At 34.0% G+C, this 15693-nt stretch overlaps 1 protein-coding gene across 2 annotated transcripts in view; it reads right to left on the bottom strand.

Annotated features, from left to right (window-relative positions):
* Positions 1 to 15693, bottom strand: part of LOC150101706 (triokinase/FMN cyclase-like) — a 126310-nt gene that overhangs the window by 47027 nt on the left and 63590 nt on the right. For both annotated transcript variants that reach the window (XM_090400338.1, XM_090400339.1), the window contains exons 6-8: positions 13301 to 13335; positions 11002 to 11086; positions 1827 to 1916 (exon numbers count right to left, since the gene is read on the bottom strand). In XM_090400338.1, the coding sequence (XP_090256464.1) occupies positions 1827 to 1916; positions 11002 to 11086; positions 13301 to 13335 (210 nt within the window). The remainder of the gene's footprint in view (positions 1 to 1826; positions 1917 to 11001; positions 11087 to 13300; positions 13336 to 15693) is intronic.

Below are 15693 nucleotides of genomic sequence, written 5' to 3'. Positions count from 1 at the left end.
CTTAGAGAAAAGTGGTGAAATAGGTGGCCAGTTCAGTATAATAGGGCCCATGAAAATAAATGAATAGGAATAAAGCAACAGAAAAAGAACTGGGAGAAAGTCAATGGAGCAAATTAGAAAATCTGAGAAAGAGAGAAGAAGAAGAAGAAGGGGGGGGGATTATTAATTAACTGGGTTGTTCTCTTAAAAACAGCATTAAACATTTTTAGGGAGATTTTTGGTACACTACTTAAAGTGATGGAACAGAATTTCAAGAGTGAATGCATTTGGAATTTATTTAGGATTATTAGGAGTTAAAAAAGTCAGAAGTATGTCTTGAAGATGGAATTTGGAAGATGAAGAGGCTATGGTTATGATATGTTTGTGCCAAAAAAGGATAGTGGTGTAAATTAGCCAAAGAACAGAAATCCAATCTTGTGTGATCTAGGCATTACAAAAGATAAGGATAAATGAAGCAAGTTCTTTCATATGAGAAATAAGACAGTCCCACATCTGGATAATAATGAAGTTCACAACATTAGCCTTCAAGAAGAATAATATAAACAAAAGGTCAAAGATTAAAGTATTACATATGGAAAATCTTGAAGCTTGGAATAATTGTGCACGGTTTGTCATCTGCTATCTAGAAGTCACTTGCTTTTCCACTAACTGGGGAAGATATGAATTTATAGTGGTAATATTTCAGAAGTATATTTGCCAGAGAGTCTGTTTGTGGAAACTAGACTATATTGTGAAAAGGAAGGGTTGTTTTGGTGGACTATATATTTGTGCATGACCAGCCTATTGGTAGACAACAACCCTGGTGATATATTTTATATCACACATATTATTCTTATAACTAGAAATGAAACTGTCCAATAACATGTGTATGTATGGTATGATTTCAATATTAGATATACAACACATTTAAGAAAACTTTCCACTCTATTATCTCAAATATAACACCTAGAGTCTAGGTGTTATATTTGAGATGTTTCCTCTAGGTCCTAGAGGAAACAGCTCACAAGTAAAACTGTTAACATGAAAATTAATGCTGCAGTGAGCAAAAATGTGTGGAGAAATGATAAAAGTGGTTGAATGCACTTGACATATCCATAAATCTCTTTAAATTACATTCTGTTATTAAGAAAAATACATGTCTCATATAACAGAGGATCAGAAGTTTATGTCATTCACTAATGGATTTATTTTAGTTCTAAATAAAGCATATGAAAAAAAAAAAAAAGTTGATTGCTATTATTCAAATTTATAATGAATGTATGTGTGTGTAATATAAGCACAAAAGATTATAATGAAAATGTGAGTGCCTCTGTAGTGCAGTTAGAAGAATGATGGGATACTGCACCTTCCAACTGGAAAAAGATCAGTTCAATTCTTGTCATAATGAAAGCAATCATTTTCAAGTGAAAATAATTAGCCAATCTCATACAGAAGTAGTAAGATTTTTTTCTTCCAGAAACTCAGATTTTTCATCCTACATACAGGCAAACTACAGACACATGTAATTAACAAACAAAAATTATATTAATGGATGGTAGATGGCGTATAGATGGTCGACAGTAACATAATCTGCAGTTGAAAGATTTAGCAGTGTACATGGGTTGTGTGGTGTATGTGCAGCATCCTGCTGCAATGCATTCATTGACATTGACTACTTGGTGGTGTCACTTAATAATAACAATGATGATGATAATAATATAAGCATAACAATGAAATATGGAATGAGATATGGCATGATGATGAGAGTGGCAGAGAAATCTAAATACATAAAATAAAAATATATATAGATAAAAAATATCACAAAAGCAAAAAGCTTTTTTTTTTACCTAAGTATTCTATAGTTTCTTTGGCTACAATATTCATCTCTAACTGCGAAAGTCCACCAAGATTGTTTATGATCGCACCTACGTGATCATCTGCAGAAAACACATATTTAGGAAATGATAATTATATTATTGTATATTTAACGCTATAAATAAAATATCTTCAAATAAACATTTAAAATAAAGATGTGATTTAAAAAAATGCATGCCATACAATAAATACAATAAACAAAATAAAAATAAATCTGCTAATTCTTTTAATTCCTCAAAGGGAGTAAGTAAGGCTTTAGTTCTAACTAATTGTTTGAGGATCAGCAGGCAGCAATCTCTATCCTTAGCCATCATGGACAGGTGGCCCATTGCTATCAGTGGTTTACGTAGACATCTGGGGAAGGAGTATGACCAAGAACTGCTACCATCTTGTAGTCTCTCATCCAAACACTAGATGCTGCTGATATCTGAAATGGTGCAAATTCTATGGTCAATTTTTTTGAGTCATGAAGTTAAAAATCCTTGTTTATGAGAGAAAAAAACACCTACTTGCCTATGGAAAGACTGATTAACTCAGAATCAAGATGTAAAAAGGCCTCGAAAAAGTTCCTCTTGTCTAATTATGAAAAATATATAAGAATTTAATGATTTCTATTAAAACTAAGGCAGTTAATTTGTTAAGTCATCCTTGATTGGACCAAAGGTGTCAGATGCTTTAATGCAGACAAAAATTTCATTTGGCAAACAGCATAGGTACAAAGTATCTACAACTTCAAATTTTCTTGCTATAAATTTTAAAAGTGATAGTATTTTGTGCATCTTAATTTAGGTAATGGTGGCTATGTGTGGGGGGGAGAGGAGGATAACTCTCTCTCTAGCCATTATTTGATTTTGATCAAAGAGGCAAGGATGACTTTGGACTTAGCAGTCTTTATCTATGATTGGCTTAAAAAAAAAAAAAAAAAAAGCCATAGATGAAAATACTAAGCAATTTCTTAAGTAAGGGCATGCACCATGCATTTCAATCTTTGTCTACACAATTCTTTGTAGACAACTGGTCATAGTAAAATTCTTTGCAAATAATTCATGGCAGGAAAAATTCTTCATAAGAAAATTGGAATGATATTGTAAAGATACACATCTATGAAAAGCAAATACAAAACAAGAAATATTTTGGAAAATATAGTTTCTTTCTGCATTATTTATTAATTACATTTTATTTAGCTTTTTTTTTATAATAATACTTTTATTCTGTATAACATTTTGTGTCTTATTGATTGATGAGCTCCCTAATTTCTGTTTATTTCTTAAAATGTTAGTCTTTTTTTTTTCTTGCTTAGATAGGTTTTGTAGATGGATATTAATTTTTTTCACTAAATTGTGATAGAGTGGTTAGGAAGTAAGGGCACCAAATTTAAGAATCTTTATTTTTACTCAGAAAAATAGTGAATGGTTATAAAAATAAACATTCTTAAATTTGGTACCCTTACTCCCTAACTACCCTATCACAGTTTTGTAAAAATTAATATTTGTTTAAAGAGTCTGTAATATATAAGTTTAAAAAAAATGAACCAACATTTTAAGAAATAATTCAGCAATTAGGGAATAGTATAAAAAAAAATCAAAATCAACTAACACCTTTTATTCCCTTATAGGGAGTGGGCGAGCCCTTTTAACCCCATCTAACTTTTGGAGACTGAGTAGGTAGTTCTATCTCTACCAGTATCCAATCAGATATAGCTGGCCAAAGACTTTCACTAATTATAAGTGGCAACAAATGAAGAAATGAGCAAACAAGTGCTACCATTTTTTAGTATCCAACCCTAACAGATTAGTGTTGTTGGATTCTGATTATGTAGAGATTAGAGTAATTATTATTTGGTTCAGAATCCAACATGATCTTCCATCACAATGGCTACATTTGTAAATATTATTTAATGTATATAACTTATTCTAAAATTTAATATTCATACAACTACCTTAATTTTGTCTAATATTTAATTATTTAATCAAAGATATATGTATTAATAATGAAAAGACTGTATTAAATATTAATAAGTTATTTTATTTATTGTTATGTCAATATTATAGGAATTTGTATCTGATAAATTAACTGCACATTAATTGAAATATAAATATTCCTTATTTATTCCTGCTTGTGAAAGTTTAACGTTATGCAACACCTCAATTTTATTATATTTTGTTTGGTTGTCATGGAAACGTATGTAAGTGAACGAGCATGTTTTTTGGAACAGAACGTGGGGAGAAAGCTGAAAGTTTACTAAAAAGGAATTAGTTAAAGAGATCACGAGAAGAATTTAGGCGGGAAAAACTGATATAAAAAGTGAGGAACGCTGGAAAAGAAAGAGATTAGAGATTTATTAGAGAGAGATTGGCATCAAGTTGGAGTCGGGCATTCGGGAATCACAGTGCGATAATAGCGAGTCGGCAAGTCACTCAAGCAGCTAAATAAAGTCTACTAGTCGAGAGGCGGTTAGCTAATAAGTTGTAGAATAACAATTATAGCTACAGAAGACAGCTGAGTGACTACTAAATAGACTAGCGATATTTGTATTGAGATTCAATTTCGGGGCCGACCTTTCAAGGACATACAGAACCTTGAAGCAAAGCACGAAGTTACTAAAGTATAGTAGAGGCTGTAAAATTGAGGTATACCGTTAGCTGTGCTTAGAAATATATTGCCTAAAGAATTAATTGAATGCCGGAGGAATGAACAACTGTGCATATAAAACCCCAAGTTAAGAATTATTGTGTTCAGTAGTGATCAGTAGTGCTTCATACAAGAACGTCTGATTATATGTGTTGTGCCCATGAATTAATTCAGTTAATGCTTAGAAGATTTATTTTAATGAGTGCTGCTTATTGTTAAAAGTGTTTACGGTTATAAAAAAGTGTTTGTGTGTATAAGTAGATGAAGATAAAAGATTATCGGTAAGATTATTCCAACCTTAACATTTCTGTACAGAGAAGTGTGTGAGTTTCATCCTAGAATTTCCTTATGTTAACAGTAACTATCGCGAAGATTAACTGAAGTGAAAATTTAAAAGTGTTTGCTTGTAAAGCGGTGTTACTGCGATTTTATTGTATTTTGGAACTTAAGGAACTGTGAGAAGACTGTATTACAAATGACAAATTTACCATTGTCAGAGTTTGTATGACAGTATTATAGGAAAGGCTGAAGTGTTTGTAATATCTTAATTAATGATTTTGAACTTATGCGTATAATTTGTGATTCTAAATTAAATGTTTATTTTTGTTTATCTAAAGTTGTATTTTGCCTGAATCTCTTTTATTGTACCATTCACAAAATATTCGAACCAAAGCGGGAAAATTAAGTAAGTTAAATATACTCGGCCAGTATATATATTAATAACATATTAAGGAGAAATAGTTGAGGGTTGATTTTTCTTCAATTCTTGAACTAATTCAGATATAGAGTAGTGCAGTCTATAAATATAAATTTTCTCTATATTTGTATTAGAAATCGACTAGCAACTATTTTTTGTTTAAGAACATCATAGTGACTAACATGTCGGATCCAAAGTAAAGGTTAAGATGAATTAGGATCCAACAGCGTTATTGTCTGAAATAATGTGGGTTCTATGATCGATTTTCTTCAGTTTATGGGATGAAAAAACCCACTCCCATGCGAGAGATCAACTAACTCAGGAACCAGTCAAAGAAAGGTTTAGAAAAATTCCTCCGGTCGATGACTAGACTTAAACTTAAGTCTATATTCGGGTGGTCTAGTGCAGAGGATGCAGGCACCACTTCCACTGAGCAACACAGGCCTTAAAATACTTATAAAAAATCTAAATAAAACGTAATTAAATAAATAACATGGAAACTATATTTTCTAAAACAGGGGTTGGCGAACCAAGTGGGGTAAAAATGAAATTCTTTGGGGTAATGACGACTCAATAGACATAAATAAAATTATATAAAAAGCGTGTTCCTTGTTACGACAGAAATTTTTCTTCTGGCAACACTGCATCTGGCCAATGTAATACACATGTTTAGGAGACATCATGCCATGTTGAACTCCAAACATTTTGGTTGCTAAGGCGTTGTCAAGTGGCTAAATAGATATTGTCAGTTGTCTATTACCCGTCTTAACCGTATTTTGACACGTGTTTTTGCTTTGTTTAAGTCAATTTAAGTAGTTATTTAATTTAATTTATTTCAATAGTTCTATTTTAAGTGTAAAATTTTCATTTATTAACCATATTTTAGTTTTATGTTCGTTCGAGCCTGTGTAGCTCAGTGGATGTGGCGTTTACACACCGCCGCGCTTGGCCGCACGAAGGAAGACTTGGTTTCGAGTCTAGTCGGCGACTAGAGGAAATGTTTTTAAGCCTTTTTTCGACCGTTCCCCGAGTTAGTCGATCTCTGGCACGGGCAAGCAGGTTTTTCCTCCCGGAAACTTGGGTTTTTCGTCCTGTAAACTCAAGAAAATCGACGTAGAACCCACATTATTTCAGACATTAAATATATTGTGTTAGGGTTAGGGCCCACGAGATGGCGGCACATTTGAGCCGTCTCTCTTCACTGCGTACCGCTTAATTAGTGATAGCATTGGGCTATCTATCGCTGATTGGTACCAGTGGAGATTGAACTGCCCACTCAGTCTCCAAACGTTAGATAGGGCTAAATGGACTCGCCTAATCCCGTATACGGGAATAAAAAGGCGTTAGCTGATTTAAAAAAAAAAAAATATTTTTTCCTTGCTCAATTAATTTTTGATGGTCAATAAAATAATTAAATACTGCCTTCATCTTGAGGACATGTCTTAGTGCCACGTTTACCAATTAAATTATTGAAAATTTAAATGAACTTTAATAAACTTAAATTCAATCACTGTCTTTTTTACCTTCAGATGGCATCAACTAGAAAAAGAATATACCAGGAAGAGTTCCTCAACTATGAGTTTACACAAATAGAAGACAAGGAAATAATGAAACCACAGTGTGTTGTTTGTCTGAAAGTACTAACTGCAGAATCTTTCAAAACGTGTCAATTGAAGAAACACTTGAATAATTTGCACCCACATCTGTTTTCCAAACTGCAGGAATACTTTGTAAATTTGGAAATGTCTGTCAAAAGACAAAGACTGGACAGCAACTTGAGAGGTACATTCGATCAACGTTCAGCATCAAAGGCTAGCTTTGAAGTGGCCTGGTTGATTGCCCGAAACAAGAAACCATATACTATTGGTGAGGAATTGGTTAAACCAGCAGCTTTGAAAATGGCAGAGATTATGTGTGGTCAGAAAGAAGCCATGAAACTAAATTCAGTGCCCTTGTCTGCAAAAGTTGTGAAAGAAAGAATTTCTATTTTAGCAGAAAATGTGAGGGAACAAGTTATTTCTTCAATAAAAGAGAGTAAATGCTTTGCTATTCAGCTTGATAAGACTGCAAATGTCAGTAGTAATTTGCAGCTGATGGTGTATGTTTGCTACAAAAGTTTACATGCAATCGAAGATGAATTGTTGTTTTGTTCTCCTTTCGAGTTGCGATCTCGTGGAATTGATGTCTTCAATAAAGTTAATGAATACTTTAATAATGTTAATTTAAAGTGGAAAGACTGCATTGCTGTGTCTGTTGATGGAGCTCCAGCTATGTTGGGTCATGCAACTGATTTTTCGATTTTGGCGAGAGAGAATAATCCAAAAATTGAAGTTAACCACTGTATGATCCATCACCAGGCACTGCTTGTGAAACATTTGGAACCTGCACTGGAAGCCGTCATGCATGATGTTATCAATGTTGTCAAAGGACATTATTATTATTATTATTACTATTACGGGTATCTCCATGGAGTCAGTAGACTCATTGCGGGAGACCCAAACTAGCAAAACAATATCTATCATATCTCTTCTTGAATTCATTTACAGACGAAGAGCTCACAACTAAGTCAGGCAATGAATTTCACTCATTCACCACCCTCTAGGCAAAAAACCTTGTTCTGACACCCTTGTTAACCACACTCTTCTTTAATTTCCAGGGATGACCTCTTCTTCCATCACTAAACATGTGACTATTTCGTGAATTATGTAAAGATGGTGAGGCTGACAGATCCACTTTATCATATAGAAGTGAGGTGGCTCTCATGTGGAAATGTTCTGAACTGAGTGTGGGCTCTCAAAACTGAACTTGAAATTTTTTTGGTCGATCAAAAGCATGTTTCTCGCAAACAAGTTTACAAACTCCTCGTGGGCTGCACATCTCGCATATTTAGCTGATATTTTTGAGTATGTGAATGCATTGAACAAAGAATTGCAAGGAAAAAACATCAATATAATTTCAGCCAGAGAAAAGATTTCAGCATTTGGATCAAAGCTTTTATATTGGAGACAGAAAGCAGAACAAAACAAGATAGCTGCCTTTTCAAAGTTAGCTTTGTTTTGGAAGATTGTGAAAATATTACTTTTGACGACATCAAGGATACAGTTATAAGGCATCTTACCAAACTCAAAGAGTGGTTCTCTGATTACTTTCCAGATCTTGATTCACATACTGTCAGTTGGGTTGTAGATCCCTTTAAATGTGAAATTGCTGATGTACCAGAAGAGCCTCAAGGATTGGCAGAGGCACTTCTTGAACTTCAATCCAATAATGAAGCACGTATTGAATTTGAAAACAAAGCAGATCTGTCATATTTTTGGATGTCAGTAGCTGCAAAGGCTTTCAAAATTGCACATGAGTAGGCAGTCAAAAAGTTGCTGCCTTTTGCAACAACCTACCTTTGCGAACAAGGATTTTCCACTCTAATGAACATGAAAACAAAGTAGAGAAATCGATTGGACCCTGCAGACAGTATCCAAATTGCTCTGACATCAAAATGCCCCAATTTTGATGTTGTATCAAAAATGAAACATCATTTTTCCAAAATCTGAAGTGAAAAAGTTTTCAAAGAAATCCTTTTGTTTCATAATGAGGATATTAATTTATTTTATCGCATTTATTTTATACTTTTTATATTTATAATTGTATTCTCCATATAAATAGATTCAATAAACTTTTGAATTTAAATAACCTATGATTTTCTCCCTTTCAAATCATGGGGGTAACGTCGGTGTAAATAAATATATTTTGGGGTAATAGGTAAAAAAGTTCCCCGACCCCCTGTTCTAAAATATTTCTTGTTTTGTATTGGTTTTTCATATGTGTATTGTTATAATGTTATAATATTATTTCAATTTTCTTGTTTTGTATTGGTTTTTCATAAATGTGTATCACCATAATATTATAATATCATTTCAATTTTCTTGGAAAGAATTTTCTCACCATGAATTGTCCCTGCAAAGAATTTTTTCTGTGGTAAATTGTCTGTGAAAAATTTTCCATGAATCCAGCTTATCATGATCACTCTTTTTGATCAAAGCACTCATATAATTTGTTACCTCCCAAATCAAAACTGCACGATTATTCTTGCGCATAACAATCACCTCTTTATAGAAAGATTCTCAGATGGTATTACCCAATATTCCTGCATCTCAAGTACTTTCCCTCATATGTTACTTAAGAAAGTTATCCCTCAGCAATGCTATAAATTCCCTTTTGCTCATCATGTATGCTTTCTTCTCCCTTCAATCCCCATAGTTGAGATCATCCATAATGATAGCCCTCCTTGTATCCATGAGATTTATCTGTACAGGCCAGTTTACAATCCTCTTCAGATGATCTAGGTTTCAAGCAGCACCTAACTATTCATTTTATATTGTTAATCTCTATCCCTCACAAGCAGCTTCAGATCAATTTCCTGTATTAATACTCAAACTACCACCACCATCACTTGAGATTTACATTCTTTGGATTTAATTCATCTGCTATCAATAACAATACATCCCTGCCCTTCTTATCCTGTCTGTCCACTGCACCCATCAACTTCCTATTCCTGTAAAAATATCTCTTTCTTGGTTTCACTAATCTCAATAATTTTTTTCCTTTTTGCATTTACCAATACTAAGAACTCATCACCTTTATTCCTAATGCTCTAGCTATTACTTAGCATGATAGCTATTAAGCAGGCCAACAGGCATTCAAGTAAGTCATAAAACCTGACCAGTTCAAATAAACAATTCTGAGCTGATTACCCAACCAAATTTACCATCCTGCTGCTGAAGTCATCAGCTTTCTTGCCTAACAAAACTAGTTCTGCTATTATTCCTGTCAAGCTATCATACTCTCCCCCCCCCTCTCTAATTACAGTCACAATTTAGACCTCTCATCTTCATCATAATATGCACATCAAGCCTTTCATTCAAAGGTCCTGATACATCATGTTCCCCAACTATTTACATTCACTCTTTCATGAACAATAATCTTTTCTAGCATGTAACTCCAACTTTATTTTTAAGTGCAATCCATCTTGTTTAGCACAAATCCTTCTGACCATCAAATCACCCCATACATCAGCATAATGCACACATAGAGTCATTTGCTATTACAAAATAACAGCTCTCCATCTAAGCGAACTCATGTCATACTTGAGCAAGAAATTCACAATCCTGACTCTTCTTTCTTGCCTCATTCACAACTTTTTTTCATATCTTCTCTCCTACCACATTATTTATCTCCTTGTGAATAGTTCATTCTGACCAGTACAATTATTTCTTTCATATGATCTGACTGCATGCTTGTGGCTTTAGTGACGTCATGAATCTTTGGAAATCTTTTACATTTGGAAAATATGTTTTTGTTGCTTGTTCCTCTATTACTCTGCTAATCAGTGTGCATCACAATATCCGTGTTCATTCATTTCTTCTTCTTTGTGCCTACCTTTATTTCTTCTCCTGTTCTGTTTCCTTCCTTACCACTCTTACTACTTCTCCAGTCTTTCTGATTCCTGTACCATAAATCATGGATGATTTATGAAACAGTTTGATTTAAAACAGGAAAAAAAAAAAATTAAGAGATAGTATTCAGGAAATGGTAGATGAATACATAGGTATTTGAGGCCCAGTTCAAATGGATTAAGTCTAAAACTCTATCAAATATTATCAGTAGTAAGTAATCTTGTAAATTACATAAAATTGGAACCTCTGTATGATTATTTGCTGCAGCATGTGATCAAATTTTTATTGCATGCTATCAAATACTTTCACAATTCAGATTCATTTTATCTGGATTATTTTGTATTTAACTTATCTGGGTTTATTACTCACCTTTGGTCAAATTTAAGCAAGAAGAAGAACTTTTATCAGTCATATGATCAATCATTTTTTTAACTGTCTTAGATGCTGATATCAACTGAAATAACAATTTGAACAAGAATATCAGTATTATCCTTCTGGTATATTAATTAATATGCTGTATAATACTAGTTTTAGCCACTTGCAATGAAATATATATGTTTTTTTTTTTTTTTTAAATGGTCTGTGGGATCTTTGTAATACAAGAGCTAAACAGTGATGGCAAAAGAGACATGTATCTAATCTATCCCTCCTCTGGCATAGCTCCACTCCTCAGCCTTATGATTCTGCAATTATTTAAGTTCAGACGTATGATGCATGCATTAAATGTAATTTTTGTTTATATTTGTTCATATGAAACAAAATATTTTTCATATTTTTGCCAGCTTCCAAGATTCCCATTGCTTTCATCAGGGAACCAGGGCAAACAATGAAAAAGCTGGCTACTGCAACAAACTCAACATCAGCAGAATTCGCCCTGACTAACCTTCCAGGTGATTTAAAACCACTGAAATGCTAAACATTCTGCACCATCTGTACATCTGTTCAAAGGTGCCTGTATTTGTGATAGCATACCCAGGCTATTAATGCAAATGTGATGCAATGTTTACAAGTCAAAGAGTGTCCTCTTCATGAAGCATTAGTATATTGTGTTTAATTTTAGGAATCATGTGAAGCCAGGAAACCATTAGGGCAGTCTTTAACAGGAATAAATGCAAAAATATAATATAGGTGATATTGCTATTCCATGCATGTGCGTGGCACACCCTGAATATATGCCTCTATATATATATATATATATATATATATATATATATATATATATATATATATACGTAGAAAGTATTTTACCTTGGGTATAATAGTGATAGAATAGAATAGTGATCAGAGCTTATTCTACCTTTACCATGAGTTGCCTTGACTTGCACTACTTTGAGGGTCAGCTAGACTTGCAATACGTGCAGGCGCAAACTTGACTTATTTGTCTGTTTGCTTACTTGGGAAATGGAGTAAAACCAAGTTTAAAATAGCTTGGCATCTTTAACATTTATTATACCCAAGGTAAAATACTTTCTACATATATATATATATATATATATATATATATATATATATATATATATATATATATGCACAGCCCATCTCCTTGAGGATATATATTAAAGGCAAGGGCCACTACCCAGACCATTTCGACCTTTATTGAGGTCTCATCAGTGGGAGCCAGGCTAGAAATACCTAGAAATACATAGCATCATACATTTCATCAAGGAGATGGGCTGTGCATTAAGGGTAAATATTAAGAATAGTGATCAAAGCTTATTCTACCTTTACCATGAGTTGCCTTGACTTGCACTACTTTGAGGATCAGCTAGACTTGCTATACATGCGGGCGCAAACTTGACTTATTTGTCTGTTTGCTTACTTGGGAAATGGAGTAAAACCAAGTTTAAAATAGCTTGGCATCTTTAACATTTATTATACCCAAGGTAAAATATTTTCTACATTTATATCTCATCCTGAGATTATTATTTAATAAAGTTAAGACACTTTATGGTAACTTGTTCTGGTAAAATACTTATAAGCTCTGTATTACTAAAATCCGGGTATTTCTAGCCTGGCTCCCACTGATGAGACCTCAATAAAAGTCAAAACCGGTGGGGACTATTATGAATTCACTCTCTTAAGGTTTTTGCCTTAAGGGAGCAATTTGAGTCTCCGGGGAAAGTGTTTTCCGGCATGGCCCGGTGAGGGGCTTTGTCAGTGAATTCTTTTTTTTTTCGGAATATGAGCGGTTCTGCTTGGTGGTGGTGGTGGGTGGAAGGCCATCACTGAGTGGAGCCAATGCTGAGATGGACGGTCTCTCGTCCACAATTGAGTGGCCTAGGGATTGTCTGAATTTTTAGAGACGGCTTTACTTATTCATAAGGTCAAAACCGGTCTGGGTAGTGGCCCCTTGCCTTTAATACATAGCATCATACATCTCCTCAAGGAGATGGGCTGTGCATTAAGGGTAAATGTTAAGAATAGTGATCAGAGCTTATTCTACCTTTACCATGAGTTGCCTTGACTTGCACTACTTTGAGGGTCAGCTAGACTTGCAATACGTGCAGGTAGAAACTTGACTTATTTGTCTGTTTGCTTACTTGGGAAATGGAATAAAACCAAGTTTACAATAGCTTGGCATCTTTAACATATATATATATATATATATATATATATATATAAAACATGAATTTTAAAAATGTATTAACTTATTCTGTATTATTCATACCTTTAATCTGCAAACCCCTGCTTCTCCATGAATACCTAAAAAAAAATTAATACTTATATTTACAGAATGCTTTTTGGAAAGTTATGGAATTTTTAAAGTTACGGAAACTTTAAAAAACCACTTCCCATAACTTTACTAATAATTAATTAATATTCAATATTAATATCCAATTTTTTCCTTGCATATACTGGCTTAATGGCCTGTTTAAAACTGGCCCCTCCAAACCTAATTAATGAACAGCTGTCAATTGTGTGTGTGTGTGTGTGTGTGTGTGTGTGTGTGTGTGTGTGTGTGTGTGTGTGTGTGTGTGTGTGTGTGTGTTTTTCTTCTGTTTTATGGGATGTAAAACCAAAGTTTCTGGAGGAAAATCTCAGTTGCCTCCACGTGAGATCTCTGTGTTAATAATATTAATAATCTATTATTATTAATATAGTTATATGGAAACAAAGCACAACAAAAAAAAAATAAATAAACCATTTCCTTCTTCATTTAAATAGATAATAGAAATTTATAAATAACAAGATAACTTCATTTAATGTAGATAACAGAAATATGACAAGTAAGAATAAATTGTCATATTTCTGTTATCTACACCAGCTATAATTTTTGGTTTCTTTAATATATATGATATTTCATGTATATAACCATGTATGATATTTCAATAAATAATTCTTACAGTTTCACCACTACCACTGGTCATCTACAGGAGCACATCATACACAAAACAAAAAAAAAAGGCTTCAAAACTAAATACAGTAACACCCTGCCTTACAACACTTTGCTTAATGACAGTTTTAGGGATATTGCAACGTTCATGACCTGTTTATTTACCACATTGTTGCTCACTCACTACATAGCTTTCCATTTTGGTGTTTTGCTGTGACTTGTTGTTGTTAATAATGGCAGATAAAACTCAGAACAAACACACTGTTGCTCCCAGTAAAAAAAGAATACTTGTAAATCTGTTACATTACATACTAAATTTAAATTATTAAGTTTAGTAATGATGGTGTATTGAACATGTACTGAGATAGGCTGCAGGCTAAACTTAACTTGCACTACTATTGTTAGTTATTTAAAACAAAGATAGACAAGTGGAAACTGCTACATTAGTTAACACTATACAGTTATCTGTAAATGTGACAATCTTATTGCTGAAATGGAAAAATGTTTAATGGTGTAGATTAATTTTAAGAGGGGAAAACATTTCCACTGCATAAAGGAGGATGCAAGGCTAACATTGCAAATTACCGACTGATCAGCATATCAGGAGTCGTTGTCAAGGTCTTGGAGAAAGTAGTCAAGGGGAAAATACAGAAATGGATTGATGAAAATGAGATACTGTATGGCTTTGTGAAGGGTAGATCATGCCTCGGTAACTTGCTCAAGTTTTATAACACAGTGATGGCTGAACTGGATAAGGGTAATGGGTTTACAGTAATACTGCTGGACCTGGAATTCTAATCCATAAACTGCAACATATGGGAATAAATAAAGGGTTGGTGAGATGGATGGGTGGGTGGTTGATGGAGAGATATCAGAGAGTAGTTTATTCAGGAGTAGAGTCCGAAAGACAGCCTGTGACTAGTTGTGTGCCACAGGGTTCTGTTCTTGGACCACCACTTTTTAATTTATCCATTAACGACATAGGGAAGGATCTAAGAGGAACGGTTCATTTGTTCGCTGATGATGATGATTTGGGTAGGGCAACAGTGAATGCAGAAGATGTCAAAACCTTGCAGGATGATTTGGATAGATTGGAGGTCTGGGCTAAGAAGAATGGATGTCAACTTAATGTGACAAATTGTAAGGTTATGCATTTTGGGGTGAAAAGATTAGCAGCAGCATACCACATTGGTGGAACAGTACTTCAGGAGATTGATGAGGCAGGGACTTGGGAGTGTTGGTGGATAGGGAGATGAAGTTTAGGGGGACACATTGCAAAAGTGGCTAAATCAGCTCATCAAATCACTTGGTTGCTGAAGAATACTTTGAAGAGCAGAGATAAGCAAGTTATTGTTCTTCTGTACCAAGTCTTGATAAGACCTCATCTCAACTACTGTGCCCAGATTTAGTCACCTAGGTTTCTTCTTGATGGGGAGGAGGTTGAGAGGATCCAGAGGCAAGTGACCAAGATGATAGCAGGTCTATGGAATGAATCTTATGAGAACAGGTTGAAGATCTATGGGTTGCAGAAAGTGGTTGATAGGCAGAAAAGAGGAGATATGATTGAGACATTCAAATTGCTGAAGGGTTTCTATAGGATTAATTCAGAGGATATTTTTGAGATCAGGACTGGTAGTGGGAGGACTAGGGGACATCTATGGAAGCTGGGCAAGTGTGTGGTTAGTAAGGGTGTTAGAGCTGGGTTCTTTACTTTTAGAGTGGTAAAT

Source organism: Typopeltis vanoorti, chromosome 11 (genome assembly GCF_054136105.1).
Source record: "Typopeltis vanoorti isolate ZY-2024b chromosome 11, IOZ_Tvanoo_1.0, whole genome shotgun sequence".
NCBI classification, from domain to species: domain Eukaryota; kingdom Metazoa; phylum Arthropoda; class Arachnida; order Uropygi; family Thelyphonidae; genus Typopeltis; species Typopeltis vanoorti.
The sequence above is the reverse complement of the archived record's forward strand: the minus strand, read 5'-3'. Positions and strand labels throughout refer to the sequence as shown.